The sequence below is a fragment of the Pygocentrus nattereri genome, chromosome 26 (assembly GCF_015220715.1).
Source record: "Pygocentrus nattereri isolate fPygNat1 chromosome 26, fPygNat1.pri, whole genome shotgun sequence".
NCBI lineage: Eukaryota > Metazoa > Chordata > Actinopteri > Characiformes > Serrasalmidae > Pygocentrus > Pygocentrus nattereri.
The window spans coordinates 7,310,674-7,330,542 of NC_051236.1; the positions used below are offsets into that span (position 1 = coordinate 7,310,674).

Consider the following 19,869-nt stretch of genomic DNA (forward strand, 5'->3'; position numbering starts at 1 on the left):
ACGCAGTGATAGAGTAAGATACACTGTGATACATTAAGACACGCTGTGATACACTGTGATATGCTGTGATAGAGTATGATATGCTGTGAAACAGTAAGATACGTTGTGATAGTGTAAAATACTTTGAGATACAGTAAGATAAGCTGTGATATAGTAAGATACGTTGTGATACAGTATGATATGCTGTGATAGAGTAGGATACACTGTGATACAGTAAGATACGCTGGGATAGAGTAAGATATTTTGAGATACAGTAAGATTCTCTGTGATACAGTATGATATGCTGTGATACAGTAAGATACATTGAGCTACTCTGAGATACAGTAAAATACACTGTGATTGAGTAAGATACTTTGACATACAGTAAGATACGCTGTGATACAGTAAGATATACTGTGATACAGTGTAATATGCTGTGATAGAGTAGGATACACTGTGATACAGTAAAATATGCTGTGATAGAGTAAGATACGCTGTGATACACTAAGATACGCTGTGACAGAGTAAGATACGCTGTGATAGAGTGAGATACACTATTATGCAGTATGATACACTGTTATACAGTAAGATACTCTGAGATACAGTATTATATGCTATGATACACTATATGTTGTGATAGAGTAAGATATGCTGTGATACGTTAAGATACGGTGTGATAGAGTAAGATACTCTGAGATACAGTAAGATACCCTGTGATACAGTAAGATACGCTGTGATACATTAAGATACACTGTGATAGAGTAAGATACAATGTGATACAGTAAGATATGCTGTGATAGAGTAAAATTCTCTGAGATACAGTAAGATACACTGTGATGCATTAAGATACTCTGAGGTACAATAAAATACACTCTGATACAGTAACATACTCTGTGACAGAGTAACATACGCTGTGATACATTAAGATATACTGTGATAGAGTAAGATACACTGTGATACAGTATGATACGCTGTGATAGAGTAAGATAAACTGTGATACAGTAGGATACGCTGTGACAGAGTAACATACGCTGTGATACAGTAAGATACCCTGTGATACAGTAAGATATGCTGTCATACATTAACATACACCGTGATAGAGTAAGATACAATGTGATACAGTAAGACACGTTGTGATAGAGTAAGATTCTCTGAGATACAGTAAGATACGCTGTGATACATTAAGATACTCTGAGACACAATAAAATACGCTGTGATACAGTAAGATACTCTGTGACAGAGTAACGTATGCTCTGATACAGTAAGATATGCTGTTATACAGTAGGAAACGCTGTGACAGAGTAACACGCTGTGATACAGTAAGATATGCTGTGGTAGCGTAAGATACTCTGAGATACAGTAAGCTACACTGTGATAGAGTGAGATACTCTGAGATACAGTAAAATAGCCTGTGATACAGTAAGATACGCTGTGATAGAGCGAGATACTCTGAGATACAGTAAAATACCCTGTGATACAGTAAGATACGCTGTGATACAGTAAGATAAGCTGCCATATAATCTGATGTGATAGAACTCTGATATGTCTCCTCCGTGCCTCACTGGGATCAGAATGACCTCTGAGAGACGATGGTGACCTCAGATGACTCTGCAACTGCTGGAATCTGGTGCACTTTCAGATCATCATGTCAGTTCTGAGATTTAGAACCTTATGGCGGCACTGGAACTCTCTGTCTTAGAAAACGTCCTTCTAGAACATTACTGGTCTCTTTTGTTCTCCAAGTTTTACAGCAGTATAAAAGTCACTGATTTATTCAGTTGAAGCATATTTTCACTTTTTTCATGCATGACTCTCCATGTGTGTGTGTGTGTGTGTGTGTGTGTGTGTGTGTGTGTGCGTATATATGTCTGTGTCCAGCAGTAAAATCCAACGAACTGCAAGCTATCAAATCAGAACTCACGCAGATCAAGTCCAACATTGATGCACTGCTAGGAAGACTCGACCAGATCACAGAGGACAAATACTGCACAGCAGGTGAGGGATTAAACAACAGACACTCACTCTCTAAATCTGTCAGTGCGCCACAGTCCGTCAATCTTAGATCATAAGCGGCACAGATTTGAAAAACATGAGAGCATTTTTTCCACATCTTCAGATTCCCTGAATAGTTCTTTGATTTGAACTGCGGGTCAGCGTTAGCCTCTCGGGCTGAAACTGAATGTGTTTTTGGAGCCATGTAGTAACGACCCACCTGGGACCATAACATTCTTCCCAAATAATTGCTTGTTATATTATCATTCTTATAAAACCTGAAGTTCTGTATTTATTTAGCAGTAAATGTTGTAAAAGGACTAAATCACCTTAATAAAGGCTGCACAGGTAAGGCACATCAGTTTTAAATGTTAAACAGTATCATATGCTGAATATTAATGAAACAGTCTGCTGTCATGGTCTACTATTCAGCACCATATTAGAGGTACTAAGTGCAAGTTATTGTATTTTTCATAGTGTTGCAGCGATACTGCCATCAAACACAATGTCATTACCAGTGATGAGGATACTGATATCTGTGACCGACACCATGAAGCAATTTCTGAAGTGCACATGTGCTGACGCCTGCATGAACAACAGTGGACAGAACTTACCACCATGTCAGCTGTGTGGGACAACAAGCAGCAGTGAAAATGCTCATTGCAAAATCGATAACGGCAGCATTTGGTGAGAAAAACACGCTAACAGAGCCGCTAACCTGAACAGCTGAGCTGCTTCTTTCAGAAGTCACTCGTCTACCGCTGTGTGGTCACTCACAGTTAATGTTGTTGCAGGTTGTTAATGAAAGAACGGAAGGGACCACTGGACTCTTGGCATCAGTCTTTAGCCTTGATTTAGCCTTTAGCGTAGCAGCCCGTTAGCTGGGCCTGTGTGTCCACTAGCCCCGTCTGCAGTGCACCTCCATTAGTCAGCTGCATCACTCAGCAGCGAGGTCTCACAGCCCGTCTCTTCAACCAAGCCAGAAAAAACACTGAAAGTTGCTTCTGTCAGTGTGAATAGTGGTGATATTTACTGAAAGATGTTGATATTTCCTGAACAACGGTGATATTTACTGTTCAGCTGTGATATTTACTGAACAACGGTGATATTTACTGTACAGTAGTGATATTTACTGAATGAGGGTGACATTGACTGAAAAGTGGTGATATTTATTGAATGATGGTGATTATTACTGAAGGATGGTGGTATTTACTGAACAGTGGTGATATTTACTGAACAGCAATGATATTTACTGAATGACGGTGATATTTACGGAACAGCAGTGATATTTACTGAACAGCAATGACATTTACTGAAAAGTGGTGATATTTACTGAACAACGGTGATATTTACTAAATGACTATCATGTTTCCTGTACAGCTGTAATATTTACTGAACGGTGGTGATATTTGCTGAACAGCAGTGATATTGACTGAATCTTCTTCTTCTTCTTTCGGCTGCTCCCTTTAGGGGTCGCCACAGCGGATCATCTGCCTCCATCTTGCCCTATCCACTGCCTCCTCTACTTTTACACCAACCATCTCCATGTCCACCTTCACTACATCCAAAAACCTTCTCTGAGGTCTACCTCTTCTCCTTCTACCCGGCAGCTCCATCTCCAACATTCTTTGACCAATATATCCTCTATTCCTCCTCAACACATGTCCAAACCATGTCAACCTGGCCACTCTGGCTTTATCTCCAAACTGCTCCACCTTCACTATCCCTCTGATCTGCTCATTTCTAATCTTGTCCATCCTTGTCATTCCCAATGAAAATCTCAGCATCTTCATCTCCGCCACCTCCAGCTCAGCCTCCTGTCTTTTAGACAGAGCCACAGTCTCCAAACCATACATCGTAGCAGGACACACTACTGTCTTGTAAAACTTCCCCTTCACTCTTGCTGCTATCCTTCTGTCACACATCAGCCCTGACACCCGTCTCCACCCACTCCACCCTGCCTGCTCCTCTCATTCACACACATGTATTCCATCTTATCTCTACTGACCTTCATTCCTCTCCTCTCCAGTGCAAACCTCCACCTCTCCAGATTCTCTTCCACCTGCTCTCTACTCTTATCACAGATTACAATGTCATCTGCAAACATCATGGTCCATGGAGCCTCCTGCCTGACCTCATTTGTAAACCTTTCCACCACCATTGGAAACAAGAAGGGGCTCAAAGCTGATCCCTGATGTAACCCTACCTTCACCTCGAAACCATTTGTCACTCCAACTGCACACCTCACCACTGTCTCACTATCCTCATACATGTCCTGCACCACCCTAACATACTTTTCAGCTACACCGGACTTCCTCATACAGTACCACAGTTCCTGTCTTGGCACCCTATCATATGCCTTCTCTAGATCCACAAAGACACAATGTAGCTCCTTCTGACCTTCTCTGTACTTCTCTACCAACACTCTCAACGCAAAAATTGCATCTGTGGTGCTCTTTCTGGGCATGAAACCAAACTGCTGCTCACTGATCTGAACCTCTCGCTTTAGCCTTGCTTCAACAACTCTTTCCCATACCTTCATGGTGTGGCTCATCAACTTTATACCTCTGTAGTTACTGCAGCTCTGCACATCACCCTTGTTCTTAAAAATGGGGACCAGTACACTGCTTCTCCACTCATCAGGCAAGTGATATTTACCGACTGACAGTGATATTTGCCTAACAGCAGTAATATTTACTGAACAACGGTGATGTTTAATGAGCAGCAGTGATATTTGCTGAACTGCGGTGATATTTACTGATTGATGGTGATATTTACTAATATCCGGCGATATTTACTGAAAATCTGTAATATTTACTGAACAGCTCTGATATTTGCTTAACAGCAGTGATATTTACTGAACAGCAGTGATATTTACTGAACAGCTGTAATATTTACTGAATTACGGTGATATTTACTAAATGACTATCATGTTTACTGAACAGCAGTGATATTTACTGAAGGACAGTGATATTTACTGAACAGCCATGATGTTTACTGAATGGCGGTGATATTTGCTGAACAGCAGTGATATTTACTGAACGATGGTGATATTTACTGAATGTCTGTGATGTTTACTGAATAGCAGTGATCATTCATTGGTGATATTTATTGAACAGCCATGATGTTTACTGAATGACGGTGATATTTATTGAACAGCGGTGATGTTTACTGAATGACGATGATATTTACTGAACAGCAGTGATATTTACTGAACAGCAGTGATATTGACTAAATGATGGTGAGATTTACTGAACAGCAGTGATATTTACTGAACAACGGTGATATTTACTGAACAACGGTGATATTTACTGAATGACGGTGATATTTACTGAACAGCAGTGATATTTACTGAACAACGGTGATATTTACTGAACAGCAGTGATATTTACTGAACAACGGTGATATTTACTGAACAGCAGTGATATTTACTGAACAGCAGTGATATTTACTGAACAGCAGTGATATTGACTAAATGATGGTGAGATTTACTGAACAGCGGTGATATTTAATGAACGATGGTGATGCTTACTGAATAGCAGTGATATTTGCTGAACTGCAGTGATATTTACTGATTGATGGTGATATTTACTAATATCCGGCGATATTTACTGAAAATCTGTAAAATTTACTGAACAGCTCTGATATTTGCTGAACAGCTTTTTTATTTACTGAACAGCAGTGATATTTACTGAACTGTGGCGATATGAACCGAACAACGGTGATATATTACTGAAATGCGGTGATATTGACTGAATGATGGTGATATTTACTGAACAACAGTGATATTTACTGACTGACAGTGATATTTGCTGAAGAGCAGTGATATTTACTGAACATCAGTAATATTTAATGAAATACGGTGATATTTACTGAATGACGGTGATATTTACGTAACAGCAGTGATATTTGCTGAACAGCAGTGATATTTACTGAACATCAGTAATATTTACTGAATTACGGTGATATTTACTGAACAGCAGTGATATTTACTGACTGACAGTGATATTTGCTGAACAGCAGTGATATTTACTGAACAGCAGTGATATTTACTGACTGACAGTGATATTTGCTGAACAGCAGTGATATTTACTGAACATCAGTAATATTTACTGAATTACGGTAATATTTACTGAACAGCAGTGATATTTACTGACTGACAGTGATATTTGCTGAACAGCAGTGATATTTACTGACTGACGGTGATATTTGCTGAACAGCAGTGATATTTACTGAACATCAGTAATATTTATTGAAATACGGTGATATTTACTGAATAACGGTGATATTTATTAACAGCAGTGATATTTACTGAGCAGCTGTTATATTTACTGAACATCAGTAATATTTATTGAAATACGGTGATATTTACTGAATAACGGTGATATTTATTAACAGCAGTGATATTTACTGAGCAGCTGTTATATTTACTGAACAGCAGTGATATTTACTGAACAATGGTGATATTTGCTGAACAGCACTGATTTTAACTGAAGGACAGTGATATTTGCTGTACGACAGTGAGATATACTGAACAACCGTGATATTTACTGAACAGTGGTGATATTTGCTGAACAACCGTGATATTTACTGAACAGTGGTGATATTTGCTGAACGACAGTCACATTTACTAAACAGCAGTGATATTTACTGAATGACCGTGATATTTACTGAACTTCAGTGATATTTACTGAACAGCAGCAATATGTATTGAACAGTGGTGATATTTACTGAAAAGTGATGATATTTACTGATTGACAGTGATATTTTCCAAACCGTTGTAACGCTGTGCAGCAATGAAGAGGTGGATGCATGTGCTGAGATGAGCGAGATTTAGTATGAGCAAATACATACTCGGGGTCAAAACAGTCCAAGGTCAAGGAGCTAACACTGGGATATTGAGGGACAGACATAACTAAACACAGACTGGAAACACCATGGAGGCTGGAAGTAAACAAAACACCAGAGGATGAAACAAAGACAAGCAACCAACTAGGACAAACACAGAGCTTAAATACCATGGGCTAACAAGACATATGTGGCTAACCAGACACAGGTGGAAGTAATCAAGGGCAGGTCTGAAAACAAGGGGGCAGGACCATGAAGAACTCAATGAAAACAAAAGCACATGGACAGGACCGAGAGGAGCCAATCATGACAATACTCCCCCACTTCCCCACCCCCCACCCCCGCTAAGGCACACAGTACTGAAGCATGCCAAACAACAAAAGAAAAAACAAATCCAGGACAGGCCACGAAACACGAAGAACTCAAGACAAAAAAAAAGCCCAGGAAACAGGGCAGGCAACACGGAGGACAAGACAGGAGACAAGGCAGGACTAGAAGCAGACACAGATAGAGAACCCGGAACAACAGGAGCCGAAGGCACGGGCACAGAAACAGGAACAGAAACATGAACAGGAGAGACAGCACAAGCCCCAGAAACAGACGGAAAAAATACAGAACGAGGACGAAACAAAGGCTGAGAGGGAGGACGAGGAGGAACAACAGAAAACAGCACCAAACGAGGGATGACCGTAGGCACAACAGGACTAGGAAAACAACAATGTAAGACAGACCAGGCAAAAGACAAGGGAACCGGACCCAAAACAGACACAGGCACAGGAACAAGCAGACACCAGGAAAGAAACAAAAAGATAGACAGGAACACAAACCACAACCAGAATGGGCACAGGCACAGACACAACAGTAGGGAACAAAACCAAACCTGGGACCGAGGAAGGCAAAAACAAAGGAGCAGACAAAACAAAAGACACAGCAGCAGACACAGGTGGAACAGGAGGCCCACGGGGAGCAACAGACACAGGAGGAACAGGAGGCCCACAGGGAGCAACAGACACAGGAGGAACAGAAGGCCTTCGGGCAGTCATAGACACAGGCGGAACAGGAGGCCCACAGGGAGCCACAGACACAGGCGAGGTGTGGACAGGCAGGAACAAAGGGCCTGCGACTTCCTCGGTAGCAGGTGGGCCTGCAGAGACATCACGGTGGCAGACTGGCCTGCAGCGACATCCTCGGAGGCAGGCAGGGCCGGAGGCAGGTGGGGCCGGAGGCGCGGCGACAGGCGGCGGGTCCAGAGGTGCGGCGACTGGTGGCGGGTCCAGAGGTGTGGTCGTGCGACGGGGTGCGGTCACAGGAACAGGTGTGCCATGGGGTGTGGCAACAGGACTATGCGTGTTGCGGGGTGTGGACACAGGAACAGGTGTGCCACGGGGTGCGGCAATGGGATCAGGAACTCGGGCGGGAGCCAGGAACTGGAACAGGCTGGGCAGCATACATAACACCTGGAACGGACTGCTGCGACGACCTGAAAGAACACATGGAAACAGAACCCATTCGGCTGCTCCCAATGCTATCCCGAGCTATGGGAAGCTCATAGTGGCGCTTGAGAGTGTACCGAGTTCCGTATAATGGGCTAACTGAATGTTCTTTCCATCTCACCTCGTCTTGCGCTAAAGGTCACTCCTCCCTGCAGCGTTGCTCAAGATGGGTGGACCCTAGGCGCTTACCTGGGCTCTTGTCATCATAATACAAGATGGGATTGTCCTTCGCCCTTTTTACGGGAACCACAAGAAGGTCGTGTACCCACAAAGCCAGGGGATTTGTTGTCTCCAGTTTGGTGGCATCGAGACATGTCTAACTTGGACTGCTTTGAAACAGTCACAGTTTCATCCTAACAGAACAACCACATATCAGAGTCTCGCTTTCTCACTGCATCCTTGATCGGCTGGTCTTTCTGTAATGCCATGGAGCAACGATGAGGCGGATGCATGTGCTGAGATAAGCAAGATTTATTATGGGCAAATCCATACTCAGGGTCAAAACAGTCCAGGGTCAAGGAGCCAAAACAGGGGTATCAAGGGATGGTGATATTTACTGAACAACAGTGATATTTACTGAACAACGGTGATATTTACTGAACAGAGGGTGACATTTACTGAACAACGGTGATATTTACTGAACAGCAATGATTTTTACTGAACGACCGTGATGTTTACTGAATGACCGTGATGTTTACTGAACAGCAGTGATATTTACTGAATGACGGTGATATTTACTGAACAGCAGTGATATTTACTGAAAAGCAATGATATTTACTGAACGTCCGTGATGTTTACTGAATGACGGTGATATTTACTGAACAGCAGTGATATTTACTGAATGACGGTGATATTTACTGAATGACGGTGATATTTACTGAACAGCAGTGATATTTACTGAATGACCGTGATATTTACTGAATGACGGTGATATTTACTGAATGACCGTGATATTTACTGAATGATGGTGATATTTACTGAATGACGGTGATATTTACTGAACAGCAGTGATATTTACTGAATGACCGTGATATTTACTGAATGACGGTGATATTTACTGAATGACGGTGATATTTACTGAACAGCAGTGATATTTACTGAACGGCCGTGATGTTTACCGAACGATGGTGATATTTACTGAATGATGGTTATATTTACTGAACAGCAGTGATATTTACTGAACTGTAAAATGACTGTATAAATATCAGCACTTACAGTTCAGTGATGTTAGATGAGTTAGTATCTGTATCATGGCTTGGTATCAACATATACTTCAGGCATCAAGATTGCAAGGTAAATGTGGTATCAGTGCATCTCTAAAGTTTCAAAAGAAACAGTCTCAAAATTAAACTCTGCACATGAAAAGAATTTAGAGCTCACCAGAAGCAATAATGACACAGCATGCCTCAGCTTCACCACGTAACTCACGCCCAAATCAAGTCTGTCCAATAAGAAAAGAGCTGATGGACATTCCTGTTGGACTCTCACCAAAAAGGGTTCTTCCAGTGTTACAGTGTCAAGCTTGTTACAATAGAAACTGTAGCACATTCATCTCCAGCACATTTTCCATCAATCTAAAGAAGCTTTCATCATGCAAAGAACAATTTAATCATGCTTCTACCATTTTCTTGAAGAACCCTCTTTTTTGAGGGTGTATCTAAGTACCCCGCCCCCCCTTGTTTAAGTGTCATACACATAAACTCAGATATGCTCAAAAATCTTAAACTACACTGTTAATTCTTCTTCTTTGGGCTCCGACTACAAAACTCCGATTAAACTCACAGTTAAGGTGAATAAAGACCAGAGCGAGTCCTGTAAACAACTTCATTAACTAACAGAGAGTGAAGAAAGTCCTGCCTGTGTGCTCTTGTCCTCTTTCAGAGCTCCTCTGAGGGTGGACAGTGTGCTTAGCGCTCCTCAGGGGTGATTTTTGTGAGCTAATAAACTTCCCTGGGAAAGTGAGCTGGATACGTATAAAAGCTGATCTATGAACTGAAGTTCTGGCTTTAATTGCTTTGGCTGCAGTTTTTATGAAGCAGGTCTTAAACGAGTCCCTGCTGAGCGCGTCTGTGTGCGGGACTGACTGTGAGAACCTGCACGATTGTTGCTGATAATCGTTGATAAGATTGTCTGATTCTGGGAAAATTTTCTTCAGAGCAGCGTGGAGCTCAGTGCTGTAAAGAAACTAAGATCATTTATTGAAATAAGAAGAAAATAACAGAAGATCTTACAGAATGTATTTATATTCAACCCAGTCGTTAAACATGAAGCTTTTTGCTCCACTGCAGATGGTGTGTCTGTGCACCGAAAGTCAATCTGGTTACACTCATTTACATTAAAATTAAAGAATGTTTCATTCTCCTGAAATAAAAACATGTACATATCTTATTTCTACAGTACTTAAGAAGGTTTGGAATTTAGAACCATGACTGTATAGAACCATTTGGATAAATGCACCCAGAACAACACCTGGGAAATTACCAGGAGGGCTGGTGTCAACAGAGGCTGATAGACACACACACTCACAACACACACACACACACACACACACACACACACACACCACACACACACCACACACACACACACACGCACGCACACACACTCACAACACACACACACACACGCACACACACTCACTCACACACACTCACAACACACACACACACGCACGCACGCACGCACGCACGCACGCACACACACTCACTCACACACACACTCACACACACTCACACACACACACAGCACACAACAGCAGTGCAACCGAACATTTGTTTTGGCCCCGTTTGTTTGTGTACATGCGTTTGATCTTTTGATCAAACTGCGCTTCCACAATAAAAACTATTCCTAAACCAATGAAGTATTCAGAGCGTAGATATTAACAAGGATGATGTTCTGATCTATTTAAACCCAAAGCCTTAATATAGATAGTAATAATCTAAATAAATATATATATTCATCATTTCTAGGGTTCTTTCTATTGGGAGTCCTGACCCAAACCCTGACCCTTAATTTACATTTCGGAAGTCTTTGTTATTTTAGATCTTTTTATTCATTTTAAAGTGAAGTTGAAAGATTTCAGTTACATTTTTAAATTAAAATGCTGTTCCACGATTTCATGTCACTCCTGAACACAAAGCATTCTAGTATGTGGGCGGAGCCTTATATTAGCCCCGCCCCTGTATTTTAGAGCATTTGAGGCTGCATCCCTGTCCCTCGTGGTCACATGGTAAGCTGTTAGATCCCATTATTTGGAAGTAAATGTGTCCCAAAGTCTGAAAGTTAGTGAGGAACATTAAGAATCGCCATATTTTTTCTGCACTTTTAGTGTTTAAAATAGATAAAATGAAAAAAATATATATATATATTTTCTGTGTTACAGCTGTTTTTGAGCTCAAAATGAGCTGAAATTGTCTCTGAAACAGACACGACTGACACATTTGGTACAGCTTGGAAGATATGATTGTTTTGGAACGTTGAATCATTAGTTTTAATAAAATAATCATAATAGTCATAATAAACAGAGCGGAAGTATTTTAGTCTGAAGTCTAAGATCAGTTGAAGTCCCAGATGTGTTTCAGTTCTGACTCTGAGTCAGTTCAGTAGAATGTCTAAATATGCATGTATACTGCGTGTGCAGATCTGCGGAAGGTGGAGGGGAGCAAGACTGGAGTATCTCCTGATGAATCGTGCTCCGAGTCAGAGGAGCTGGCAGAAGATCAGAACCACAGCGATGTGGAGGAGGGAGAGGACAACACACAGGAGGACTGTGACGAGGACCTGGTGAGTGCAGGAGGAGATGATGATGATGACGATGATGATGGTGATGATGGAGTGAATGATTAATAAGATTAGTTAGATGTGATGCTGTCATTTAAGCAGAGATCAGCAGTGAAAGGGTTAATCCTGTACGAGGAAATAACATCTGTGTTGATTTTGATACGTTTTTCCACAAATCATCTCGGAGCACGCGCTCCACCACATCAGCACCAGCTGAATCACTTCTCTACTCTTCTCTCTCCAGGAAAACAACCCCTGTTCAGAATCAGACCCCATCCTTCAATAAAAGGCAAGTTTCAGATCTTGGCTCCGGATAATCGGCCTCAGTCATGTGGGTTTTATTAGCTCCACGTTCCAAAGAGGGAATTGAGTCATTCTCACTTAAAATAGGCTGATTGTAAAAAAATAAAATATATTGTTAACAGCAAATCATGAGGTCAGTGAAGTGAAGCCAGCGGAGATGTTTTATCTAAACTGTTCTATCTTCACGGCTCTGAGCTGCTGTGGATGGTCTTCATCACACACGTCCTGCAGGAAACACAGCAGCCACGCCCACAGCTATAAATCTACGGGCTTGTTTAGTCATGAACCTCTACACTAATTACTATAGACGGAACCAGTAACGGGTACTGGTATCGATGGGTATTTGTAGTAATGGGTATTGATTGGTATCAGTATTAATGAGTATCAGTATTGATGCATATTGGTATTAATGAGTATCAGTATTGATGGGTATCAGTATCAATAGGTATCAGTAGATATGGGTATCAGTATTGATGGGTATTGGTATTAATGAGTATCAGTATTGATGGGTATTGGTATTAATGAGTATCAGTATTGATGGGTATCAGTATCAATAGTTATCAGTAATTATGGGTATCAGTATTAATGCGTATTGGTATTAATGAGTATCAGTATTGATGGGTATCAGTATCAATAGGTATCAGTAGATATGGGTATCAGTATTGATGGGTATTGGTATTAATGAATATCAGTATTGATGGGTATCAGTATCAATAGTTATCAGTAGTTATGGGTATTGGTATTAATGAGTATCAGTATTGATGGGTATTGGTATTAATGAGTACTAGTATTGATGGGTATCAGTATCAATAGGTATCAGTAGATATGGGTATCAGTATTGATGGGTGTTAGTATTGATGGATATCGGTAGTTATGGGTATCAGTATTGATGGTATTGGTACTGATGGTATCAGTATTGATGGGTATCAAAATAATGGTATCAATATACTCAGTTTCAATGAGTATCAGCTGTTAATGAGTATCAGTATTGATGGGCATCACTGTTGATGGGTATTGGTCTTGATTGGTATCAGTATTGATTGTTATTAGTATTGATGGGTATCAGTATTGATGGAGTATTAGTATTGATGGCTATCAGTGCTGACAGAGATCAGTACTGATGGATTTCAGTATTAATCAGTAGAAATTAGTATTGATGGAGCATTAGTATTGCTCTTTCATACTGATCTTTGAAGAAGGGGTATATAAATTAGGCACTGGTAAGAGGACCTGATAAAATAAATGATATAATGAGTTGTTTTTGTCTCCTTGTGGGGAGCTACTTTTACATTTGATGAACTGTGCTGGCCTTGAAACACATCCAGTGACTGTAGGCTGTTTCCTGTCATCCTGTCACTATAATATAACCTTCAGACACCTGAGCAAACATAGTTCTTTATCAGGACACTAAGCATGATTTTACCAGTAGAAACACTATATAAAATTAGAATAAACACAACTAAACATTAATACAGCAGTCAGAATGTGTTGTTTTCAGTAAAGTTAGAACACACACTGTAAAATGATTCAGTGTTTTAACTGAAAAAAATTACATTGTTGCATTAAAGTTTGGAGTTGATGGAATGTCAATAATAAGTTAACAAAAATTACTGTTTTAATTCACTGTTAGGAGTTCAGTGAAGTCCAGGTTACTTGTTAAAGTTAAAGCACTGAATCATTTTTACAGTGCAGGCTTGGGTCTCACCGTTTCCCAGCCATCGCATGGATTCATTTAGTTACATAACTCATTTTATTTAATAGAATAGAATTTACAACCATTTGTCACTGTGTTTGCACGCTGTGGAAGTGGACCTCTGCATTTAACCCATCCGTGCAGTGAAACACCCACATACATGCACACTAGTGAACACACACACTAGGGGGCAGTGAGCACACGTGCCCAGAACGGTGGGCAGCCCTATCCACAGCGCCCGGGGAGCAGTTGGGGGTTAGGTGCTCAAGGGCACTTCAGTCATGGACTGTCAGCCAAGGGGATCGAACCGGCAACCTTCCGGTCACAGGGCTGGTTCCCTAACCTTCACCCCACGACTGCCACCATAAAGTATTGATCAGGTACAGCAGGTGGTGGATGGTACCTGTCAATACCGATCTTCGTTTGTAGAGAGCAGGAAATTAAGACAAATCACTGCATATTCTAATATTTGTATTTTTATGAGGAAATAAACACTGGACAGATAAAACACATCATCTGTCTGTAAAGAATATTAATAAAGATTATGATTATTATTATTAAGTGTCTATTGCATATGTAGGAGTGTTCAAAAGTTTGGATTGACTGTTTTCGCTCATATAGCCAGTCCTGTTTCAGATTAATGTATAATCTGTGTAAAGTGACTGTAATCTGCTGATATCAGGAATGAAGCTCTGATTACATTTATATCCAGAACTCAGAAATCTCAGTGTTCTTCAGGTAAACTGAATCTAAACAGGTAATTATAGTTCATTATTTTTCATCAGATATTTATTGTTCACAGAATGATTTAAAAACTAGCTTTGGCAAGTGGTTTATTGTAGTTAGATTCTCACTGTATGAGTTATTAATATAACAAACGACTCTGAACAGCAGTGTGCGGTTTGTGAAACGGACACTGAGCTGAGGGTCCGGTACACTGTGGTGTGTGTGGGGTCTCAGGCAGGTCCAGAGGGTTAATTGGTTGTTGTCCTGTCAGAGGCCACACCGGGCCGAGGCCGAGTTTATCTAAATGAAGGGAAATCTCTGTAATCCGTCTTCTGAACTGCTGCTCGGCGCTGGACGTGGAGGAGCTTTTCTCTGAGTAAACGCGTGAGAGTGAGAGACCTGCTCCTGATCTGCTCCTGATCTGCGTGTGTTTTTTGTAAAGCGCCACCTTGTTTTTACGGCTGAGTGCTGCGGTCACAGTATCTGAGCTCCGTCATCCTCAGCTAACAACTCTATTTGCCCTGCAAATGCCAGATTAATGAGTCCTGCAGGAGAACCGAGCCAGGCTGTTTATGTAGGACTGACTTCAGCGCAGAACCAGAGTCTCCTGAAGTTCATGGCTGATTTGTCTGGATCTAAAGGCTGTTGAGGTGAAAGTCTGTTCCTTCACACAGGCAACCTGCACTGAAGATGGCTCTTCAAGAGTTCTTTAGTAAAGAAAAAGGTTTCATACAGAACCAGAAACATTCAAAGAATCCTTTGCATGGTTAAAGTGTTCTTCGCATCATGAAAGGGTTCTTCAGAGTGATAAAGAATGTGCTATAAAGGGTTCTATGTAGCACCCAAAAGCGTTCTTCTATAGTTACAATAACACTTTCATGCACATTTTCCATCAATCTGAAGAACCCTTTAACCATACAGAAGGTTCTTTGAGTGTTCATCAAACATTTTTACTTACGAAAGACCCCCTGAAGAATCCTCTTTATTAAGAGTAGCACTTTTAAACAAAACAAGCAGTGATCAGGTTTAAAATCAGTTCACACAATATACAAAATATTTTACTTTCTTTATTTTACCTTTTTTATTTTACTAATAATCCGTTAATAATTTGACTAAAAGCTCAATTGGAATAGAATATGTCCATGTAAACACCTCAGTTGGAATAGTCTAGTCCGATTGAGGCCACCCGGAATACAATTTCTATCCAATTGAGCGAGGTGGGTAATCCTGTAAATAATCAGTTAAACAGAAGAATAATAGCCATCTTAACTCCTGTATCCAATCTGTGACGAGGCGACAGAGTACCAGACGCTTGCGGATAAGAAGATAGGAGGTTTTAATAGGGAATAAGACAGATATATCCAGAAAGGGCGAATCACAAATCGAAGTCCAGGCAAAAATAGTCAAACACAGGCCAGATCCAAGAAGGGAGAATACAAAGGGTCAGGCAGAAATCTAAATCGGGAAAGGCAAATAAAACAGAAGTCGAACGCTCAGTGATTGTATAGAAACAATACTTCACAACGTTAGAAAGTTCAGCCTGAGTTTAAATACACTCTAGTGCCTAATCATTGTGACTAGGCACAGGTGCGAACCAATAATAGTCTGAGGATTGCGATCTCTGATAGGACCGCTGTGGCGTCATGTGATCCGGTGTAGCATTCTGGGGGTTGGAGTCTGCCAAAAGTAGAGTACGAGTCTGCTTGCTCGATCATGTGAGTGTTCTGGGAGATTGAGTCCCATCTTTTGTCAGAGACGGTCGAAGGCATGACTCAATCACATTCCCTATCGGAAAATTTAAGTCCGTTCTGCATGTGCGCCGCGTCATTACGCTCTCATCTTTAAAAGACGGCAGTGGGACGGACGTCCAGCTTATGTGTCTCAGAGCACGATGTCTTCCTCTCAGCCTTCTTTAATAAGGACATGTGAAGGACGTTTTCCTGAGTCTGACGTAATTTTAAAGCAATTAAAACCACAAGCACTGCTCACTGCTGCTCATCTCACTCTGACCGGACTCATGTGATGTTCACTGTCATGGTAATGTTTACTCTAAGTCGTTCTTTATGCATGTGTGCCATTTTGGATCAGATTACTTGTAGTGAGCAAGTAAATGAAGATTCTCCATCAGACAGTTGAATAGAGTAAGAATAAACACCTCAGTCTGAATCTGTAATCCGACTGTATTCAATTGGATTTGCAAAAATCTTTGCATGTAAACACAGACACTTACTCCTCTACTCTTAATGAGAGATGCCGCGCACGGTCAAGTCTCAACATGAACTACGGATGACTCACAGGGCCAAATAGACTTTGAGTTAACGGCACTATTTTTTAAAATAACGTTAAATTGAGATTCGACAGCCCTAATATATATAAATATCCTCCTGTACCTGTTGTGTAAATGACATCCTGCCTATTTCTCAGAGAGTGGGGCCAAGTGAACAGTTAAAAACACTAAGTGTTCAACATGATTTCAATAACTAGCTGTGGGGCCCAATCACATTGGCCCCATCCTAAGAGCAGCCAATAAAACATAATACATTTACTTACGTCCAGACATTTAGTAACAGCATTTATGGTGTGGGCGTTACTGTACAACTAGCCACGGTTCCTCATCAGTTGTGGTGGTTACTCATAATAGAAAGGCAATATGATGAGTTGAAGATATAATAAAAGTTAGATTTGTTCTAATTAGTTAAGTTCTAGCAACTAGAGCAGAAATTAGAGATTAAATGTTTGGGACACACCAGCCAGAGGATTTCACCACCATTCAGTCTGGAAAGAAAAACATGGCTAACTGTGAGTGTAGCTAAATCACTGTCCTCAATTGCCCTCACTCTATCAGTTGAATTCATTCATGGATTGGTGACTTTGAGAGAAACCTTTTTAGCAAGATTGTCCAAATGAAAGATCATCCTGAATCTTTTTTTGAGCAGGGAACAGCACTGTTGAGTCATTCTGCAGTATTACAGGTCGTGTTATTCCTAAAGCCCGGACAGCGTGTTTCCCTGCTCTGGTATGATGTTTGGATGTGTATTTGCAGACCACATTGATCATTACTGCTGCATTACTGTGGATTGGTTATGCGATGCTGTATAACCAGGTGTTGTGAGATCTAATGTTGTTATCATATCACTCATATTCCCGTCTCCACTTCCACTCCTGCACCATTACGTTAATCTGTGAATGTGTGATTTCATCGATTAGTGCATTTGTGTGTATTTTCACTGACGAGTCGCTGCTGCCCCTTCAGTTTATTGTGCTCCACCAGGCTTTCTGTGCCAGTGATGCCACTGGGGTGGAATCCGTGCTGGTTCAGTTCTCATTTCCACTCCATTATTTCTAATGAAGAATGTAGGACAGATTGTTATTTTGTTTACTTACCACAAATCATGTACAAATAAATTTCAACAAAATTGAAAAAATGTGGATATTTAAGTTTTTATATGTTATTAAGGTTTTTTATGATAAGCATTTTACTTAACAGAAGTTAAACTAAAATGGTTCTGCTACAGCATCACACAAAGAACCCACACTTTCTTCCAATGCATTGTGCTCAGTGTATCAAATTCCACTCATTCCAGTAAAGTGATCTGGGAATGTCCGTGATTTACTGCACACAGTTTCATCCTTTTGACTTCAGTTTGAGAAAATATTTCTAGTGAACTGTTCAGACTTAAATGGTGACTCAGGCAAAATACAAGCACATGTGGAGACTGAAAGAAGTCCAGCGTTTTTCCTCTCTTTTCTTCTTTTCCTTTCTTTTCTTTTCGTCTCACTGCTGCTGTTGGTCTCTCCACAGTGGGCAGCGGCAGAAAGCTGGATAACGGTCGACTGGAAGCTGTTTTAATGCCGCAGACTCAGCGGGAAGACACTTAAACCAGAGGAGCGCAATGAAATCTCCAACATCAGCTGTCAACCCGGCGGACAGCTCAACTAGCTCTCCGAGGAGAAGGTGGAGAGGTGAGCCCCCCCACACCTCCCAAAAACCAGGAACACATAAAGCCCAGCAGCTCCTGACTGACAAGCAAAAAAAACACAAAAAGCAACAAGACGAATTTCACAGACGTCCCGCAAACGCCTCCCTACAGGACACTCTAAACTTTTCAACATGTAAAAAGGACTTTTTTCCTTTCTTTCTTTCTTTCTTTCTTTCTTTTTTACCGCTTATATGAATGAGCCATCCCCCCCACTCCCCACTCCCACCTTTACTTCCTTACTTCTCCTGTTGTGTCTTTTGTGCATCTATTTTTGCTTTATTTATATGATGATTATCTGAAGAAAAAACAATGTTTGGTTACATTTCCTTTTGCATCAGCTTGCACTTTCAAGGCTGCAAGAGGTATTTACAGACATGAATAAACTCTGATCACTTGTGAACAGTTTGTTTTCGCTCTGATTTGTGTGTTGAGGAAGTTGCCAACAAAACCATTCCAAAGCAATGATTACGCTGAGCCTGAGAAAACTGACCTTAACAGTTCTATTTAAAGGAGGTATTTTCCATCAAACCCCCGTTATTATCCAAAACACTTTCAGGAGGAACCTTCATTGAGCTGGTAAAGTGGGAGATTAATCTCCATCCTGGATGGCTCTCAAAGAGGAGAGATCAGCACTTGAGCCATCCACTGTAGCCCAAACAAACCACAATTCCCAAAAAGTGCATGAGAAACGCTAATAAAAACACAAAGCAGTGATCAGGAAATTGTCTTCAAACTGTACTAAATTGAAAACAGAACAAGTAAAATAATATTTGATGTTTTACTTTATGGACTCGATTGCGCTCTCCCAAAATCGCCTCTAAAATAGTTGGGAGCCTGTTTACCCCTGTGTTATTTCCATCTTTCCTTTAACACCTTAGTAATTGTTTGGGGACTGAAGAGAAATTGATCCAGATCAACCATGCAGGATCTTCATCATCCTATATTGTACTCGTCAGTGTTCTGTGGTTTGTGAATTATTAATCTGGTAAAATGCAGTATGTGCAGCCTAAAGCTTTCAGGTCTAGCTCCTTGGTGATGGCTAAGGGTGTACCTCAGGGATCAATTCTGGGGCCTC

At 40.9% G+C, this 19,869-nt stretch overlaps 1 protein-coding gene across 2 annotated transcripts in view; it reads left to right on the forward strand.

Annotated features, from left to right (window-relative positions):
- Positions 1–19,194, forward strand: part of raly (RALY heterogeneous nuclear ribonucleoprotein) — a 145,307-nt gene extending 126,113 nt beyond the window's left edge. The window contains exons 7-10 of one of the 2 annotated variants that reach the window (XM_017708388.2): positions 1,858–1,974; positions 11,953–12,095; positions 12,337–12,381; positions 18,617–19,194. In XM_017708388.2, coding sequence (XP_017563877.1) covers positions 1,858–1,974; positions 11,953–12,095; positions 12,337–12,378 — 302 coding nt within the window. In that variant the 3' untranslated portion in view covers positions 12,379–12,381; positions 18,617–19,194. The remainder of the gene's footprint in view (positions 1–1,857; positions 1,975–11,952; positions 12,096–12,336; positions 12,382–18,616) is intronic. The other variant, XM_017708389.2, reaches the window with a different exon arrangement.
- The last annotated feature ends 675 nt before the right edge of the window (positions 19,195–19,869 follow it).